At 37.4% G+C, this 16,087-nt stretch overlaps 1 protein-coding gene across 4 annotated transcripts in view; it reads right to left on the reverse strand.

Moving 5' to 3' along the window:
* CLYBL (citramalyl-CoA lyase) overlaps positions 1-16,087 on the reverse strand; it is a 220,216-nt gene that overhangs the window by 14,321 nt on the left and 189,808 nt on the right. For 2 of the 4 annotated variants that reach the window (XM_046664693.1, XM_046664694.1), the window contains exons 3-7: positions 14,881-15,069; positions 10,868-10,969; positions 9,053-9,146; positions 7,550-7,717; positions 2,962-3,086 (exon numbers count right to left, since the gene is read on the reverse strand). In XM_046664693.1, coding sequence (XP_046520649.1) covers positions 2,962-3,086; positions 7,550-7,717; positions 9,053-9,146; positions 10,868-10,969; positions 14,881-15,069 — 678 coding nt within the window. The remainder of the gene's footprint in view (positions 1-2,961; positions 3,087-7,549; positions 7,718-9,052; positions 9,147-10,867; positions 10,970-14,880; positions 15,070-16,087) is intronic. The other 2 variants (XM_046664696.1, XM_046664697.1) reach the window with 2 other exon arrangements.

Genomic DNA, 16,087 nt, shown 5'->3' on the forward strand with positions numbered 1-16,087 from the left:
TCTTTAGTTTCCTGAAACAAGTATCATTACCTGCCAAACAGTGACAGGTTACATGAGTTGTTTATTATTTCTTAATGTAAAGTATTTTTCAGCTGACATTAAACTAAGGGCATCAAACTTTATTTTAGTAGAACTTCTAATTAAAACAAAACAAAATTCCTGTGATACCAAAGATGGAACCCCAATAATTTGTCTACTCATGATCTAAGTATTCCCATGAATTTCGTTATTTGGAGAGAACAGGAAGAAAAGGTAGAACTTTTATTCTTGAAAAATAATTACAATAATTACTACTATAGAAAACACAAATGACCCAGCATTAACTGTGAACTTCAGCTATTCCCTTGGTCTTAGAGCAGAATGTAATTTGAAAAAGTGGGAGCAAGAAGTAGAGAAAAGCAACGATATATAATTTTGCCTTCTTGGGCCACTTCTACTTCAAAACATTACTTGAATGAAATTTTCATCAGAGGGGAAAAAAAGACCTTTTAGAAATTTATAAGTGTCTCACCAGGACACAAACCATGAGTCTCCCATCATTGACAGAGTCACCTGTGCTTTGGACAAAGTATCCGAGGGTGTATGTTTTCATCAGTGATTCATATTTGAAATAAAACAGATTAGATGTTTGTTGGAAGCGATACTTTATACAACTGAGCAACCTATTTATACTAAATCTTTACAAACAGAACCCACATTATTGAAACCCCAAGACCCCTCAAGACCCAGAGTCACCTACCTGCAGACCCAATTTTTGTGACCAGCCAATTTATAGACAAAGTGAAAGAAACATGCGAACTGGATAAAATAACCATATGTCCCCACTGGAAGCCCCATTACTTGAATCATTTAAACCTTGCTGGACAAAGCACCAGGAGAATTTGCTGTAGGAAACAAACCTACACAAATGGGGCAGGAAAGAAATGACCTAATGCTTAGTCTGCCTTCTGCTCTAATTTCTATGGTTCTGTGTTAAGAAAAGCTGTCCTGCCACACTGTTGTGAAAGCTTATGCCCCAATAAGAAGGCATTTCCTATTAAAAAAAAAAAAAACAGTTCAGAATTTAACATTTAAGTTGCCATCATCAAAAGGCAGGGACACTTTGAGATAATTTTCCCAGGGAACAATACTTTCAAGATACAATGGAAATGTGTCGTTTTTTCCTTCATTCAAGAACTTAAATGCCAGTAAAAGACTGTGTTTCTAGTTTGAATTTGTTTGCTGGCTACTGAAATTTAGGGTAACCTCTCCCATACCCCTAGCTGCTTACAATGCCAAGTGGCATCCTTTGATGTTATCCGATGCGGAACCTAGCGTCCATGTTTCATGGAGGCAGTGTTGGCCTGGACAGGAGCTCTGCTTAGTCTGCCTTGATGGTTCACATCCTGCCTCAGTTTATTATCTCAGTAGGAAGTATTTATCACATGCATATCCTCAGGTGTCACAAGGTGTACAAAGAGGTGTAGAACATTCAGTGAGTGTGCAGAGGCAAGCATGCAGGAGAGGGGAGGGGATGGTTAGGGGTTAGTTGCACGTATGAATGAAAAAGTACATGGCTCTTCTCCCTAAGTAAATATCTATGTTTATTCATGGAGGATCTGGATTTTTGCATCAAGACATAGAAATGGACATAAAACACAATATCAACCTAAAAATATTTTTCTATGAACTGCAACATTTTTCTGATGACCACTACGGATTTGAAATGAAAGGATGCTGTTTATCCTGAAAGTGGTATAAGCCTAAATGGGATGTTTCCAATATCACATATTCTGCCTTTTGATTTTCAGCAGAAATTTGTGGAAAGATGAGCATGCATGTGTGTGAGGGTGAGCATGCATGTGTGGTATACAGCTGAAGGCAGGTATCTATGGTGAGAGAAAGGGAGTGACCCATTTAATAGTGTTACCTACTTTCCCAAGTCCTGGGCTTTTCAGGTGTTTTTCCTGCCAGGGAAAACTGCAAGCAACACTTCTCACATCGATGTCACCAGTTCACCACTGAAAACCAGTTCTTTTTTTTTTTTTTGTAGGGGAAATTTAGAACCTTAATAATGTTTCAACGTTCTTTCTCCCCTAAGTACTTTTTGCATGACAGGTATCAAAACTTCACACCTTATGTAAGTAACAAGGCCGACTTCAGATATTACCTCTTGGGTAGATTTATAAATGCAACTTTCCCCCCCATCCTCTTAAAAAGAGGCAAACGGTATTATTGCAAATAACCTTTAAGATAATTAACTGACAATGCTGCAACTAGCATAAAATCTTCCTTCAGGCGACACCTAATTTAAGTGTTACTGGCACAAAGTGGAGACAGATTGCGCATCACCACTGCAATATTTACATAGCAGAAACCCACAGAGCAGGAAACGCGAGGCTCAATGATGCACTAAATTAGGAACAACCGTACTCCAGTGTTAATTTGCTTTCCATTCTATCCAAATCTCAGGTCCAGAAATTGGTACAAACACATATACAACCTCCCACCCTTAAATGACTAAACCGGAGGAGATTTCTGTACTTTTTCTACCCCGAAATTAAAATAACTTGAAATTTATTTCTTCTCTCCACAAGAGCCATTTGATCAAACTGTGTTTATTTCATTACAACTTGTTCTCACTTTGATCTAAAATTATTTTCATATGAATGCTGCATCGGAGTCTATAGAGAAAAACTAAACAGATTTCTTCTATTTTCTCAAAGCCTGCCAATATAGTTTATGAAAAGAATAAAACGAGAGACGTGATAGCTAGTTAGTGAAATATTTAGGAACACGGAAGGGCAAATATACTTTAAGTGAATTTCTCACTGATGACTGTTGTCCCCTCAACCGTAAACATAGTCTCCTTTCAAAAATACAGTAAGTTTTTAAAAACCACTCAATGTTTTTTTTTTTTTTCATTCTACCCGACAGTATTTTAAACACCAGTTTCACCCAAGGCATTAACAAAACGTTTACCTTTCCTAATTGTTGATGTTCTTTAAAGGCAGCAATCAGTTCTTCAGCCCACTTAATTTTTTCAGGGGAAGGAGAGAACTGCTCGTGGACCACTGCAATTTGGTTAGGGTGTATCACCTGCTTACCTGCAAGAAGATTAGTAACACCGGAAACACGAAACAACAAACGGATGCTCAAACAAAATGTCTCAACCACGCGAGGCTTCCGAATGCCTCACAGACTGTATGTGAAATAACTAATTATTTTAGAACTTTTTAAAAAGAAAATAACCTCAATCGGGCAGGCTTTTCCAGAATGCCACATGAGAACAAATACGACAATGGGAGTAATTGTGTTTCTGATCCTATAGAAACGCCACCTTAGTGCAGATAATCTCTCATTTTTAGTTACAGGTGGATTGACCAGGCAACTCATTGAAGAACTGCTTTGGCTGGAACTTTAAAGGACAATGCCTGTAAATTAGAGTGATTACTTTGAGTTAAAGTAGAAAAAAATTCTATGTTAATGCTCTCAAATTTTATAAGTTGTCTTTTAATTTGTACCATTATCTCACCTTCCATGATTTCTTTTAGAAGTGGTCTGTTGGTTTTTGTAAAGCTTACAGAAGCAGACGTTACAACTATACTAATATCAATTAGTGTCTTATAATAATGTGTTTAATTTTCTTTCTTTTAGATGAATATAGGGTGCCATTTCTAACCACTAATACAAAATTGGATTTCAATGAAAAAATTTTATTCAGTACAGTAAAAGTAGAAGGCAGATTTGAACACACTGGTCTCTAGATTACTCCATTTAAAAATGTTTAAATAAAAATTACAGAAAGTTTCTCTAGGCAAAAACATAAACAGAGTTCCCTTTTTTCTTATAGACTGAAAATTGGCTATTTCCCTCTTATATAGATACTTAGACACACCAGAATAAATCTTATCTTTATAATAATAGCTTTAAAAAAGCTTTATGCTTCTTTCTGAAGTTTAAAGATCTTAAATAAAAACATTATACAAAGATAAGAGTCAGAGAATTCTATGAGATCATGCAGTCATTTAAAAAAACCATTTACCAGTCAGGGAAGAGTGGAATCTAATCAGGTCATTAATAAAATGCTACATAATTTAATGTTATAATAATGATGAGATTCTATATTATTACATGATAAAATTATCAATATTTCGTTCTTTAAAAATGAATGTACACAATGATAATTTACTCTGCTAAATATTATTGTTGGTAAATCAATTTGCTTTGCTTTTGAAATAGTTGTTTTAACATTTAGTCAGTACAAATTATAGCCTTGATGTTTTAAAAAAGGTCAATTCCTATTACTGTCATAATTCTATCAAATAGCAAAAAGAACAATGTTTGTAAAAATATACTTTTTTTAGTATTTCATGAAAAAGAGTTTACGTGAATAAATATAGCAATATCTTTTCTTACAGTGGCATAATTAAAACACCCTCACATTGCTATTTCATTCTTCTCTGTCAGCATTCTAATAAAACGTTAAAACTCTATATAAATAAAGATACGTTAAATTATTTGAGGAATAATTTCTGAAAACAAATAACATGAGTGATGACAAATGAGAGCTGTTTTCAATAATAGGTATTGAAATTATATTTAAGTAATCTAATAGTTGTTAGAATATTATTACTAAAGGATGTCAGTTCTGGTAGTCATTTTGTACTAATTGTTCTGAATTTTATAATTTATGTACATAATTTATACTGATATGTAAGAAGCCAGATTTCATGGGAACTTCTTGGTACAGACACTATAATTTGAGGAGCAAAACATAAACTACTTAAAATACTACGAAACTACTGATGGCTTGCAAGTACCCATATTTTGGTAATGAGGCTAATTTTAAGACGTGTTAGACTTTAGAAACTTATGAGCATCCATATGTGAAGTCATCTTTTGTTGAATATTATATATGCTAACAACCGAACATCAGACTTTAATGCTATGTGGGAGCAAAGCAAATATTTTATACCGAAGAGTTGTTATTGACAAGTTACTGAGAGGGTGCAAAATTGGAAGACATTAAAATTTATGACCATGAAATCCTTTTTACAGTACCACTTGATATATCGTGCTTTAAATCAATACCTGTCAAGTCTTTTAGGTAACTGTATGATGGTGTCATTTTTGTCTTCTACAAAAGACTGCAGAAAAGAAGAAAACCTATAGTGCTTCATATTTATAATCTTTCTTCTCAGCATGCAGTACTGGGGTAACTGTGATGACTAAGTCAGCTGTTAAAGCTTTATTCCAAGATTTATTTTTGGTTTCATTTTATAAAAATAATTCCTAAAGCTAATAGCCATTTACACAGCCAAAGCATTTGATTTAAAATCAATTTGCATGGATTGTGCCTCCGTGAAATAATGACTGCAGAAAAGAAACTATAACCTACTGTTTGATGCATGACTAACAAAAAAAAAATACAACTCATTTAAAAATATATAATTTTTAAAAGGACAGAAAATCCATATAGCACAGAGTGTTCCTTATCAGTGTTATGGATAACACAATACTTTCATCAGATTTTAAACTTTTCAACCAACCACCTGCTTCAGATAGAGTGCGTATCCCTCCCTCCCTCGCTTCCTTCCTCCCCCTCCTCTCCTTCCTTTCTTCCCTTCTTGTGCAAAGCCCAAGGTATGGCAATTAGATGACAGGTAATTAGGACAAGCAGGTCATGAGTGGTCTAAAATACTCATTAAAGCATTTATTATTTTAAAATACTACAAATAATCTTATATTTTATTATCAGACTAGTTACCTTTTATTGGTATGTAGAAACATAATTTGGACAACCAAGACTCTTTCTAAAAATTGCAAAACGGTTATGAAGTTTAGCTCACCTACTTTACTGACTCCTTTCCTTGAATATCTAACAGGCACTTTACCCTCCGTGCCTCCCCATTCTCCTCCTGCTTCCATTTTTTTTGTGACTTAACACTCCCTGTTGTTGAGAAACAATAGTGCCAAGCCCATAAGCTCCTCATGCTGAGTTGGGCACAGTCTAGAAACTTAAATCTGATTTGAAATAACTTGTCTTCTGCGATTGAATTAGGGACCAATTTGATTCAGTCCTGTTCTTGGAGAAACTCGTAAACTCACTTATATGTCCTGCAGCAAACATTTACCCCAGAGGAAGCTGAGGACACCCAGGTTATACTGAATGATGGTGACAGAGGCCCATGTCAATTCACTGTTTTCAATTTTTTATTGAATTGGTGCCCATTTCAGAGCAACATCTGGCTGCTTGGCAGTGAACGCCACACATTTTAAACCAACAACATCAGGCTCCATTAGATAGATTTCATGGAGTTTTTCTCCAACTTTTCCATTTGGGCCATGTCCTAACTGGTCTTTGGAAAGACGCAGGTTTGACAGGCCACAGAGACAAGGACAACCCCAGGGATGGGGTATCGGACTCTTTCACTATTAAATATTTATCAATAGATCAGATGAGTAAAAAATATTTCTCTATAAGAGATCACATTTATTTATTAAACAAATGTGGATCACATTTTAACTTTGTTAAAAACACAAAATCAAATGTAGAGCTTTAATTAATTCTAATGTAACACATAAAATTGTTTCTTAAGTCTTTTCATTTTATTTTGAGTTAAACCACCATCCATTCAGGTATCTTTTACATTTAAGGTCACTTTATGAAATGTTTCTTTCAGTAAACCCTAACCAGACACATTTCAAAAATATTTACAAAAGGGAGAGCATGGATGCTTGTCTCTTTCCCTTATTATGTGGGTACATCTCTGATAATGATAGTCTTAGAACTTGCAGCGGAAGAGCAAATAAGAACAAAAGAGCTTATGGTGTTTTTTATCCACAGTTGTGTGCGTGTGTGTTTGTGTGTAGAATCCTATTGTGGTTATTCAAAAAATAGAGTTCTGTTGCAAAAACACAATTTTCGGTTGCTCCCCAGACTCCTGGAGATCTGAGAGATCAGGCACCCCAATCAATAGACCTCCGCCTGCGCTCCAGGACCAGGCTGCGAGGGACCCGCTGACCTTAGTGCCAGCCAATGCCCGTAGGTGTCTCCAGGTACAGGGGAGAGAAAGGAGGGTTGTGGTAGCAGTGGCAGAAAAATAGAAAACTAGCTATGAGTTAAAAAAAAAAAATCAAAATAGCACCAAAATTTTTCTTCAGAAATGAATTAATATTTTGAACATTTGAGGAAATTTTTCTTCTGTCCAGTAACCCAAATTCTTATGGTAATTCACTCAAACACATTTCTGTAATAGTCTCATCTCTCACCTTAGGTCAGCAAAAACGGCGATAAAACACTTAAGAGGGCAGGGAAAAAAAAGGTAACTCATATAAAGAGAAAATAAAATGAATCATTTGGTTTTTGACTTGCAGAGCCAAAGAGAAACATGACAATTTGTCTGGCAAGTTCTTGCCCTGGATGGTTTTTTCACGTTTCAAATAGTGAAATACATGTATGAGACACCTGGCTACATGAGAAACACTAATTTCTGGTTAAATTGCTATTTTTTGGAATGTTTGCTAACCCAGACATTGCTTTCTAAGGTACTATCAAGAATCATACCAGTAAATCCCATTGCAGCTCCTTCTTTCGACTGCCTGAGAAGCCCCTCTCCATCTCGAAAGTCAATGTACACCAGATCGATGGCTTGCAGGCCAAAGGCCTTTGCTACGACAATAATCTTTTGTCGGGCATAGAGAATATCTTGGGTTTCTTTACTACTTGTTGCACCTGAAAATGGGATGTTGACAGAAAAAGCAGATGTTAACTTTGCAAACCGAACCCAGACATCTATTATAAAAACTCAGTTTGTAAAGACATCTATGACCTTCTGGGAATTGCTCCCTAGCAAAATGATGACTCAAATCTAAAGGAAGAGAGGGATACGTGGAGGCAGAGTGGAATCTCATCTGTGTCTGTTTATCTTGCAAAGCATCTCCCAGTATGATTACTTGTGAGTGCACTAAGACGAGGCCCCTCCCCCATCTCAGGAGAGAGAATCTCAAATGACTTGGTAGGTCACAAAGGACTCCTGGTATGTTTCTTCCTTCTTGGGATCGCTCAGAAAGTGTCAGTCCAAAGACAGCATCACAAAAGGTGGCCAAGCAGCTGTGTGAGGAAATGGTTAACTTCCCTCACTGAGCACAGGATTTTGTCGTGTGTTGTGGTTGCAGTGCCCTGTCATAACTGAGGTTCTGGGCCGAATATTTCTGCTTCAGGGTTTGGATGGAGAACTTGGGGAAATGGAAGGCACTCATTCTGAGAGAGGCTGAAAGTGTCCAGTGAACTATTGGATACACAAAAGTCTCCTGGAAAGACTAGTATTAAAATAAATTCCCTTCTGTCACCCGGGGTGGGGGGAGGGAGGGAATGTCACTGTTTATATTTGGGCCATGACACTGCTCAGGGAAAGCTCCTGTCGTCAGGTCCTTGGGACTGTGGTTCTGAAAATGCTTCGTGGCCTTGGCCTCTAGTCTAGATGCACTCACAGCCTCTAGTTATACACGTACCCAGACCAGAGGCACAGTGCCCAAGGGATGGGGAAGATCAGTGGAAGCGAGCATACTATCTCAATAAATATTTAATAAGAAGAAGAGTTCTAAAATATGTTTGAGGAGGAATTCAAGATCTATTAAATAATATTTACATACTCCATTTAAGGTAGAAAACGATTCATTACAGCAAATGTGAAATTGCCTTAAATTTGTGTTAGAACCCTAGACAGCCTTCAGACTGATGTGAAAACAAAGTATTTAAGCAACGGAGAGGTTGTTCACACAAAGTACTTACTATGAACAAAGCAGATGTCATATATTCTTGAGGCTGCAACAGGCTTTTTATGAGTTATTTTATAAATAAACAGAACTAATAAGGGAGTGCTCTGGAAGAAGGACAGCTATGAGGTGCCCTAAATTATCAGGACGTGTTGCCATTCAGCAGAAAAACCATTTTCATGGTTGGCAAATATATATTGCCATGTAAATGTCCATTCGTGAAGGGGCAAAGAAAAAATATACAGACATATATACAGAGAGGATGAGAGACAGAGAGAAATATCTTTGACACCTATGCTGGCTCGAAAGTCTTCTCCTCCAAAAACAACTGCGTCTAGAAAAAGACCCACTTGAGGTCCCGTCTTTAGCGCTTCTTCACACACTGCCTGGAAGAGAGCAGAACAGAAGCGAAACTCACAGAGATGCTTGATTTCGAGAGAAGCAGCACGGTGCATTTTGGTAACCGAAAGATGCAACTCTTAACACAGTTTGGCTGAAAGCAGTCCTAAATAGCCCAAATTCACTCCTTTCCAAAAGTATTTAATATTATCCAAGACAAGTATGTTGTATATATTTTCTTTGCTTAATGGATTATATTATTACAGTTATTAATACAGTTATAATGTTCAAATTGTAGTTCATCTAATTTCTAGAGAAATTTTGAGTTAACTCATTTTGATTATGTTATTTCTATTTTTCCAAAATTTGTTTTTGCTTTAAGAGACTCTCAAACAATACACATAAAACCACAGGAGAAAAGGAAAGAATTTTTAAATCAAACTAATTGGATTATTTGCATTAGGATCAAGATTTCTTAGTAAATGGTCTCAGGATTAAACACAGACAATACAAAAATCTACAACTCTAGAGGGGAAAATAAAAATGCAACAAGTTGTCCCAGATGTATTAATAAGCAACTTCGACGTTTCTGTGTGAAAATAAAGATGGATAACGTTTGCTGTAGACAGAATGTGAATCCACACATGTGGAGATGCAGCATGCTAATATATGTGGGTGGGAAGACAGGAGACACCAGGAGAACCCTGTTGATTAATTTCAGGGGTTGGAAGTGCTTCAAAGTACATTATGGAATAAAATGGCAAAACAGTGCTTAAAATTGAATCATTGTATGAATCAAGCTGCATCTAAGGGATATGCTTTGATTACATTCTCAGAATTTAGGGTGGGCTGGAAGAATGTGTGGTTAGTGGTGTAAACACACTGATCATGAGGCTTGAAGCAGCTCCCCAAACATTTGCACTCTGCCCCTCCTGCATGGTCCAGTAGGTCTCAAAGTTTCCTCTCGGAGCGTCTGCTCACACATTCTCTCTCCTGTACAGTTCAACTATCTTTTCTCTTTGTTTTTAGGGATTTCTTCTCTCCTGCCTTCTGAGATGGGGAGCTACATTGACGTTCACAAGTCAAGTGGAATGCGAGGGATATTTTGGAAAACAATTGAAATGATCACTGATAAAGGAGAAAAACAAGCTAGCTGTGAGTTTGTTAAGGCACATTGTCTAATGCAACCGTACAATGCTGGGAAACACTGGGCTCAGCCAATCTTCCTTAATGTGTATTAGGAAATATTTTATATTCTAATGTGGCAAATTGAAATAATTTACTACAAATTATTGGTGTATAATAACGTATGAATAGCAATCTTATCTACTAGACATTATGGACAACGTTGCTACAGAGAGGCCAGAAAATTTCCCAATAAAGGCAGTTGTTACAAAAGAATAATTGAAAGTTAATTCATAAAGGTGACAAAATAAATTTTCATGTACATTTAATCTATAAATGTAATAATTCAAAGCACATATTTACATAATTATTATTTAATTAAAATGATTGCTAGGAATATATAAATATTTCATTTAAATGTTTAGGACCAGGAAGTCTTTCCTTACTACTTAGCAATTTCTTTGTTTTCTATGCTCACAACCTAGTTTTGGATTATTACAGACAACAAATGGTGCTCAAGGTTTACTCTGCCTAGAAATCTTCCTAGAAAAATATTTTAAGTAGATGTTAAAATTGAAAACAAAAGTTCTCTTTAGGTAATAAAGAAAATACTAACTTATTAGCCACATTATGATTTTCTTACCTTAAAATTGAGCAAACCCATTGCAGTTTCCACAAAAGGGATTAAATTCATTGGTTGTTCAAGTTTTCGCCCTTTTAAGTAGAATGAAAATTTGTCTGAAAACTAAAAATCAAAAGTGTCATAGGTGATTAGTGGGGGAAAAAATGTACAATCAGTGAAATGTAGACAAAGAAGTGGTATTTTAGTCTTTGACCTGAGGAAGTCATACCCCAGCCTCTTTGGTCCACACAAAAGAATTTTTAAAGACCCCCAAAACAAAAAACAAACAGGAGGAAAGACCGAAGAAAAGAAGGTAACAAAGTTCCCACTAAGCTAAACAGTAAAACCTCAAGCATTATAATTTTTTTTCCTAAAGGGGCAATTTGAGGGCTAGGAGTTAGAAGTGGAAGGAGAGATTCTGGAGTTTAAATGCTTTCCTTGAAAACATATTTACTTAAGACCTCTTGCCCCCACTTTTAAATGCAAGTGGTAGGCCCCGCAAACAGTGAAGGCTGCTCGCCTTGCCATTCTGTTTTTGTTTCAGACCCAGCACTGACATCAGTGTAATGTGCAGCCGCCTCTACGTGGAATCCATATTATTCATTATAGCGCCATTATCCTTTGTTCAGAAGGCTTTTCTTCATAATTTTTTAGCTTACCTAGGAAGACCTTAAAAAGGAAGTTTAATTCTTTGAAGACCAAAGCTCGCCAATTTTTTCCATGAGACCAGTTCACAGCTAGCTCTGTGCTGCCAGTGGGGTAGCCCAAATTCCAAAATCTACCATCTGGAAACATACAAAAGCTGTTGCACGGATCTCCCCCCCTTCAAAAGGAAAAAACCCACCACACTCTAAATTGTAAATCTATTATGTCTATCTAGATCTAATAAGATGTGGGGAGATAAAAAAAAAGCACACAGGTATGATAAAGATATTTTTGTAAATAAAGATGAAAACATATATATCCATTTTAAATTTAAGGAATATTCGGCCATTAATAGATATCAAAGGAAAAGGGAATTTTAATCATCTCTCCATTCAGTCTCAGTTGGGTAAATCATATCTAAGAGATTTGCATAAATATAAACCATCAAAGACTTTTCATCTTCAAAGGGGGTTTCAAGACCCTATAAGCTTTGTACTGTAATCATCGCAGGTCACCACCCTGCAGGAATAGGGCTGCTATGGCAACATAAAAAAACTAATGCTTAAGGCTTAGCATAATATTCTGACTAATAGAAAGGAAACTCATTTTAAAAGCTGGCAGCCTATTTACCAGAAGCGGGATTAGAGGTGTTATTTCCCCTTTTAGCTGCCCCCTTCTTGCCGGTGTACTCCCCCCCCCCCCCAAAATCTAATCACTGGGATCTTTAAAAAGCTTTTGAGCAATTTGCAGTAACTTTACAATTAGGCTAAAATAAATCACAGCTTTCAGTAATGAAGAATTATTCCCAGTTGCTCCCACTGCCCCCTCCCCTGCTCCGACACCATCATCATCACCTCCTTAGTAACTTCGCAGGGGAAGGAATAACTCAACCAAAATAGCAAGAAGGAAGAGAAGGCTACAATTTAAGGGGACCAAATATAGAGTATTCCATGTAAATGAAAATAAAACATAATTTATGTCGTATTTAAGCTAGAAAATGGGTAGTGAAATATTAGTGGTTTTGGGTGTTACTTATGCAGTAGAGGAAATTTTTTTCTCATTAAAAAAACTTGCAACATTACTTGCCCCATTCTTTGTGATAACAGTTATAACTACAAAAATCATAAAGTTTAAAACTGGGTAAACGCTTGACAATATATTCCCTGATCTTAGTGAGAAAAATCTCTGATGTCTTTTGTTTTTAAGCCAACAGGGACATTTAAAAATTAAATATTCTAGCCCATCCTCCTCCTCCTCCTCCCCTTCTTTCTTAAAAAATTGCATTAAGTACTAACACAAAAGGTAACTAGTGGAGAAGTTTCAATTAATTTTTTCAAAAGGAGACGATTAAATGTTTCCGGCCTGGTAAAGTGTTCATTTCAGCGAGGTGGAGGAGAGTGGGAGGGGAGGAAAAGAAGGGGAAAAAAATCACAAAGAGATTGGGGAGGAGACGAAGTAGCAGGGCTCAGCAATTCTTTCAATTCCAGTGCACACCCAATAGTGTGTTGGAAGAATGCACACTGTTCGGGATTTGTGGGAGAATTGTCCCGCGACAAAGGAGGCAGAGTCACGCTTGTTATAGTCCAATAAGCCGTGCCAGTCAAACAAGAACCCACACTAGTGACAAAAGGCCAGCAAGAGATTCTCACACAAAAGAAAACAAGGAAGCCCATCTTTCAGTTGTGCATCAGGCTCTGGGTTTTCTGTTTCACATAAATACAAACGGGGAGGAAAAAATAAACAGCCCCAAAGACTTCTGTTAACTAGAAATCCTATTTAGATTTCCGTAAGTTCCTCACATCCCGGGATTTAAAACAGCGAACAGAAGCCATAGCTGAAGGCTGGGGTGGGTCCTCCCCTCCCAAATGAAGGGTAATAATGGTGATAAATAGGTATTAACTATGAAACCAAAGGGGAATGGTACTTCAGATTCCCTTTCAATCAATTTCAGACACATTCGAACTGGGTAGGAGCCCTCGAAGATATTAACCAGTATCTCCCAGCTTCTGAGGGGTGACCTTGCAGAGAACTCCAGTGTAGTAAGTAAATGGGTCCTTGACCACGGGTCTTCAAGAAGACTCTGACATGGAGCTGTCCAAGAGAAATATGATGGCAGCTACATGTGTTAACTCTAAATTTTCTGGTAGCTACATTAAAAGAGTAAAATGAAACAGGTGAATTTAATTTTAATAATATGTATATTCAACCCAATATATCTGAAATATTATGATTTCAACATATAATCAATATAAAAATTATTGAGATAATTTCCTTTTTTTTTTGTGGGGCGGGGGCTACCAAGTCTTGAAAATCCGGTACGTGTTTATGCTTCCAGCACATCTCAATTTAGACTTGCCACATTTTGAGTGGTCAGTAGCCACACGTAGCAGGTGGCCACTGCATTGGAAAGCGCAGAGCCAACATATCTCCATGCATTCAAGGTGAGCGGTTTCCTCAGGTGGTACCACTGCTCTGCGTATTGCTATAGTTGCAGCCTTACAGATAATCCCAGATGTGGCATCGAAATCACCAGTGCCCACACGCCCTTACCACGCTTCCAGCGCTTACATGTCATGGGCTCTCTGCCCTGGAGTGGCACGAGGGAATGTGATTTTATTCAGGCAAGATCTGCAGGATCATAGCAACCCCTAAATAAAACAGCCTCCTCCCCAACCCTTAAACAATTAAAACAATCATAGTCTAATTAGGCCCATTTCAAAGTTTTCTTAAGTAATTTGACATGCCAACCACTTTACATTTCAGGTTTTTATTGGCTGAAAAGTCTGTCATAAAACACAAACACACCTGTCAGCAATTTAAAAAGGACGAACTAGAGAACCGCTCAGGAAATAATATCTGTGCTAATTAAAACCACTAGTTAAAAGCTTCCTGTTTATTCCTCTAGTTGCCCTAAGGAGTGACCTTTTCCTCTCCTTCTCTAGGTTCATTTTTTCATTTGAGGCTAATGTGCTTTTGCTGTCTATGATGATTTCAAACGAATCTGGGTGAGAGCCATTTACGTCACTGCTCTTCCAGATGGAGGCCCCGGGTGAGGGCCTGGCAGGGTGTGAGAAGCCATCAGACTCTCAGGCAAGCTAGTTCCAAGGATTGCTCTGTGAGCTCTTGACGGGGCTGTTCTGTCCAAAGCACACATCTGATAGGGAGCAGAAGCATCATTGCAAGAGCAGAGATGTTCCACAGAACACTTTGGGCAAAGATAGGCCCTCCCGTGTGGAGGATTTGGTCTCTCGGGCTCACTCATCTTTCTAAATTCCTTTTCTGCTCTGTGTATGCATTTTCAAAACCGGCAGTACCCAAATCCTTCCTTTCTGCTACTCCTCCTTAGCCAGCGCTGAATCTTTAATTAAAGTAAAGCATCGGCTACTCACCCACCGGATTTCTTCAGGACCTTCCACCTTTGGTAGCATCAGGCTGGAAGGAAGGACCCGGGATTGCAGGAGGGTCTGCAGGTCTTCTTCAGCGAGACCACTGGACACTGAGTTGACTCTCACACACTTTTCAGTTGGGCCCAGATCAAAGTCTTCAAGAGTTTTTACTATTCTTAATCGAGCTTCATTCTGTAAGAGTTGATAAAATGTATCTCTTAAGTTTCTTTATCATTGAGAGGAAACACAATCGAACCTCTGAAACTGTTATGTGAATTCAGAGTTGGAGCACCATTATTATATCTGCACATTTCCTGTCCACCAAATAAGTGGTATTTGAAATAAGTCATCCAATCTGATAGGCAATCAATTGATTTCCAGACTTCATTCAAGATGACTATAGCAGACATGAGAGCACAGTAATGCATACTGGTAGGCTTCTAAATAGTATGTCTTGCTTGTTAGCATTACTTTCCAATTGGAAAGGTAAAATAATTAATAGGTAACATTTATTGAGCATTTACTAAGCGCTGGGCATGGTTCTAAGTCCTCTACTTGCATTTTCTCGTTTAATGAATAGAAGAAACTAGATAACATATGCATAATGGTAGTCTCATTTGTCAGCATGTTCACATTAGGGAAAAAATACAGATTTCTTTTTCTCTTTCCACAAGCTTCCTGCTTTTTTACTCACTTAAAGAAAATCTTTTTTTTTTGCAACTAAGTTGAATCTTGACATTCAATTAAGAAGGTGCTCACAGGAAAATGACACTCCACACTACAAAAAAGCTCCAGCTTCTTCAGATGGCAGGCAATAATATCACCAAGAGATCCTTCATGAAGTGGTAGACAAATACATTTTTTTCTTTGATTTGACAGTCTTTTCTCCAGTTAAAAAAAGCTGAAAGGTTGAAAGTCCGCTTCAGTATTTGAATTCTCCCCAGAAAAATTGTATGAAACCAAACATGTTATTTATTGGCTTTGAGTTGGGGAGATGAAGGTGGGGAAGGGGATGGGAGAGAAAGGAGAGCAGTGGTGGTGGGGGGGGGACGGTGGAGCGAAGAGAAAGAAAGCACTGAGGGTCATTACTTCCTGCCAATTTCAGTTTCAAAAACAAATTCCTCCAACTTGCCAACAGCCCTCAACAAATTCTCATTGTCAGAATGAACACTTATCAAAAGTAGTTTCATTTGGGAAGGGTTTTTATGAT

The sequence above is a fragment of the Equus quagga genome, chromosome 6 (genome assembly GCF_021613505.1).
Source record: "Equus quagga isolate Etosha38 chromosome 6, UCLA_HA_Equagga_1.0, whole genome shotgun sequence".
NCBI classification, from domain to species: Eukaryota; Metazoa; Chordata; class Mammalia; order Perissodactyla; family Equidae; genus Equus; species Equus quagga.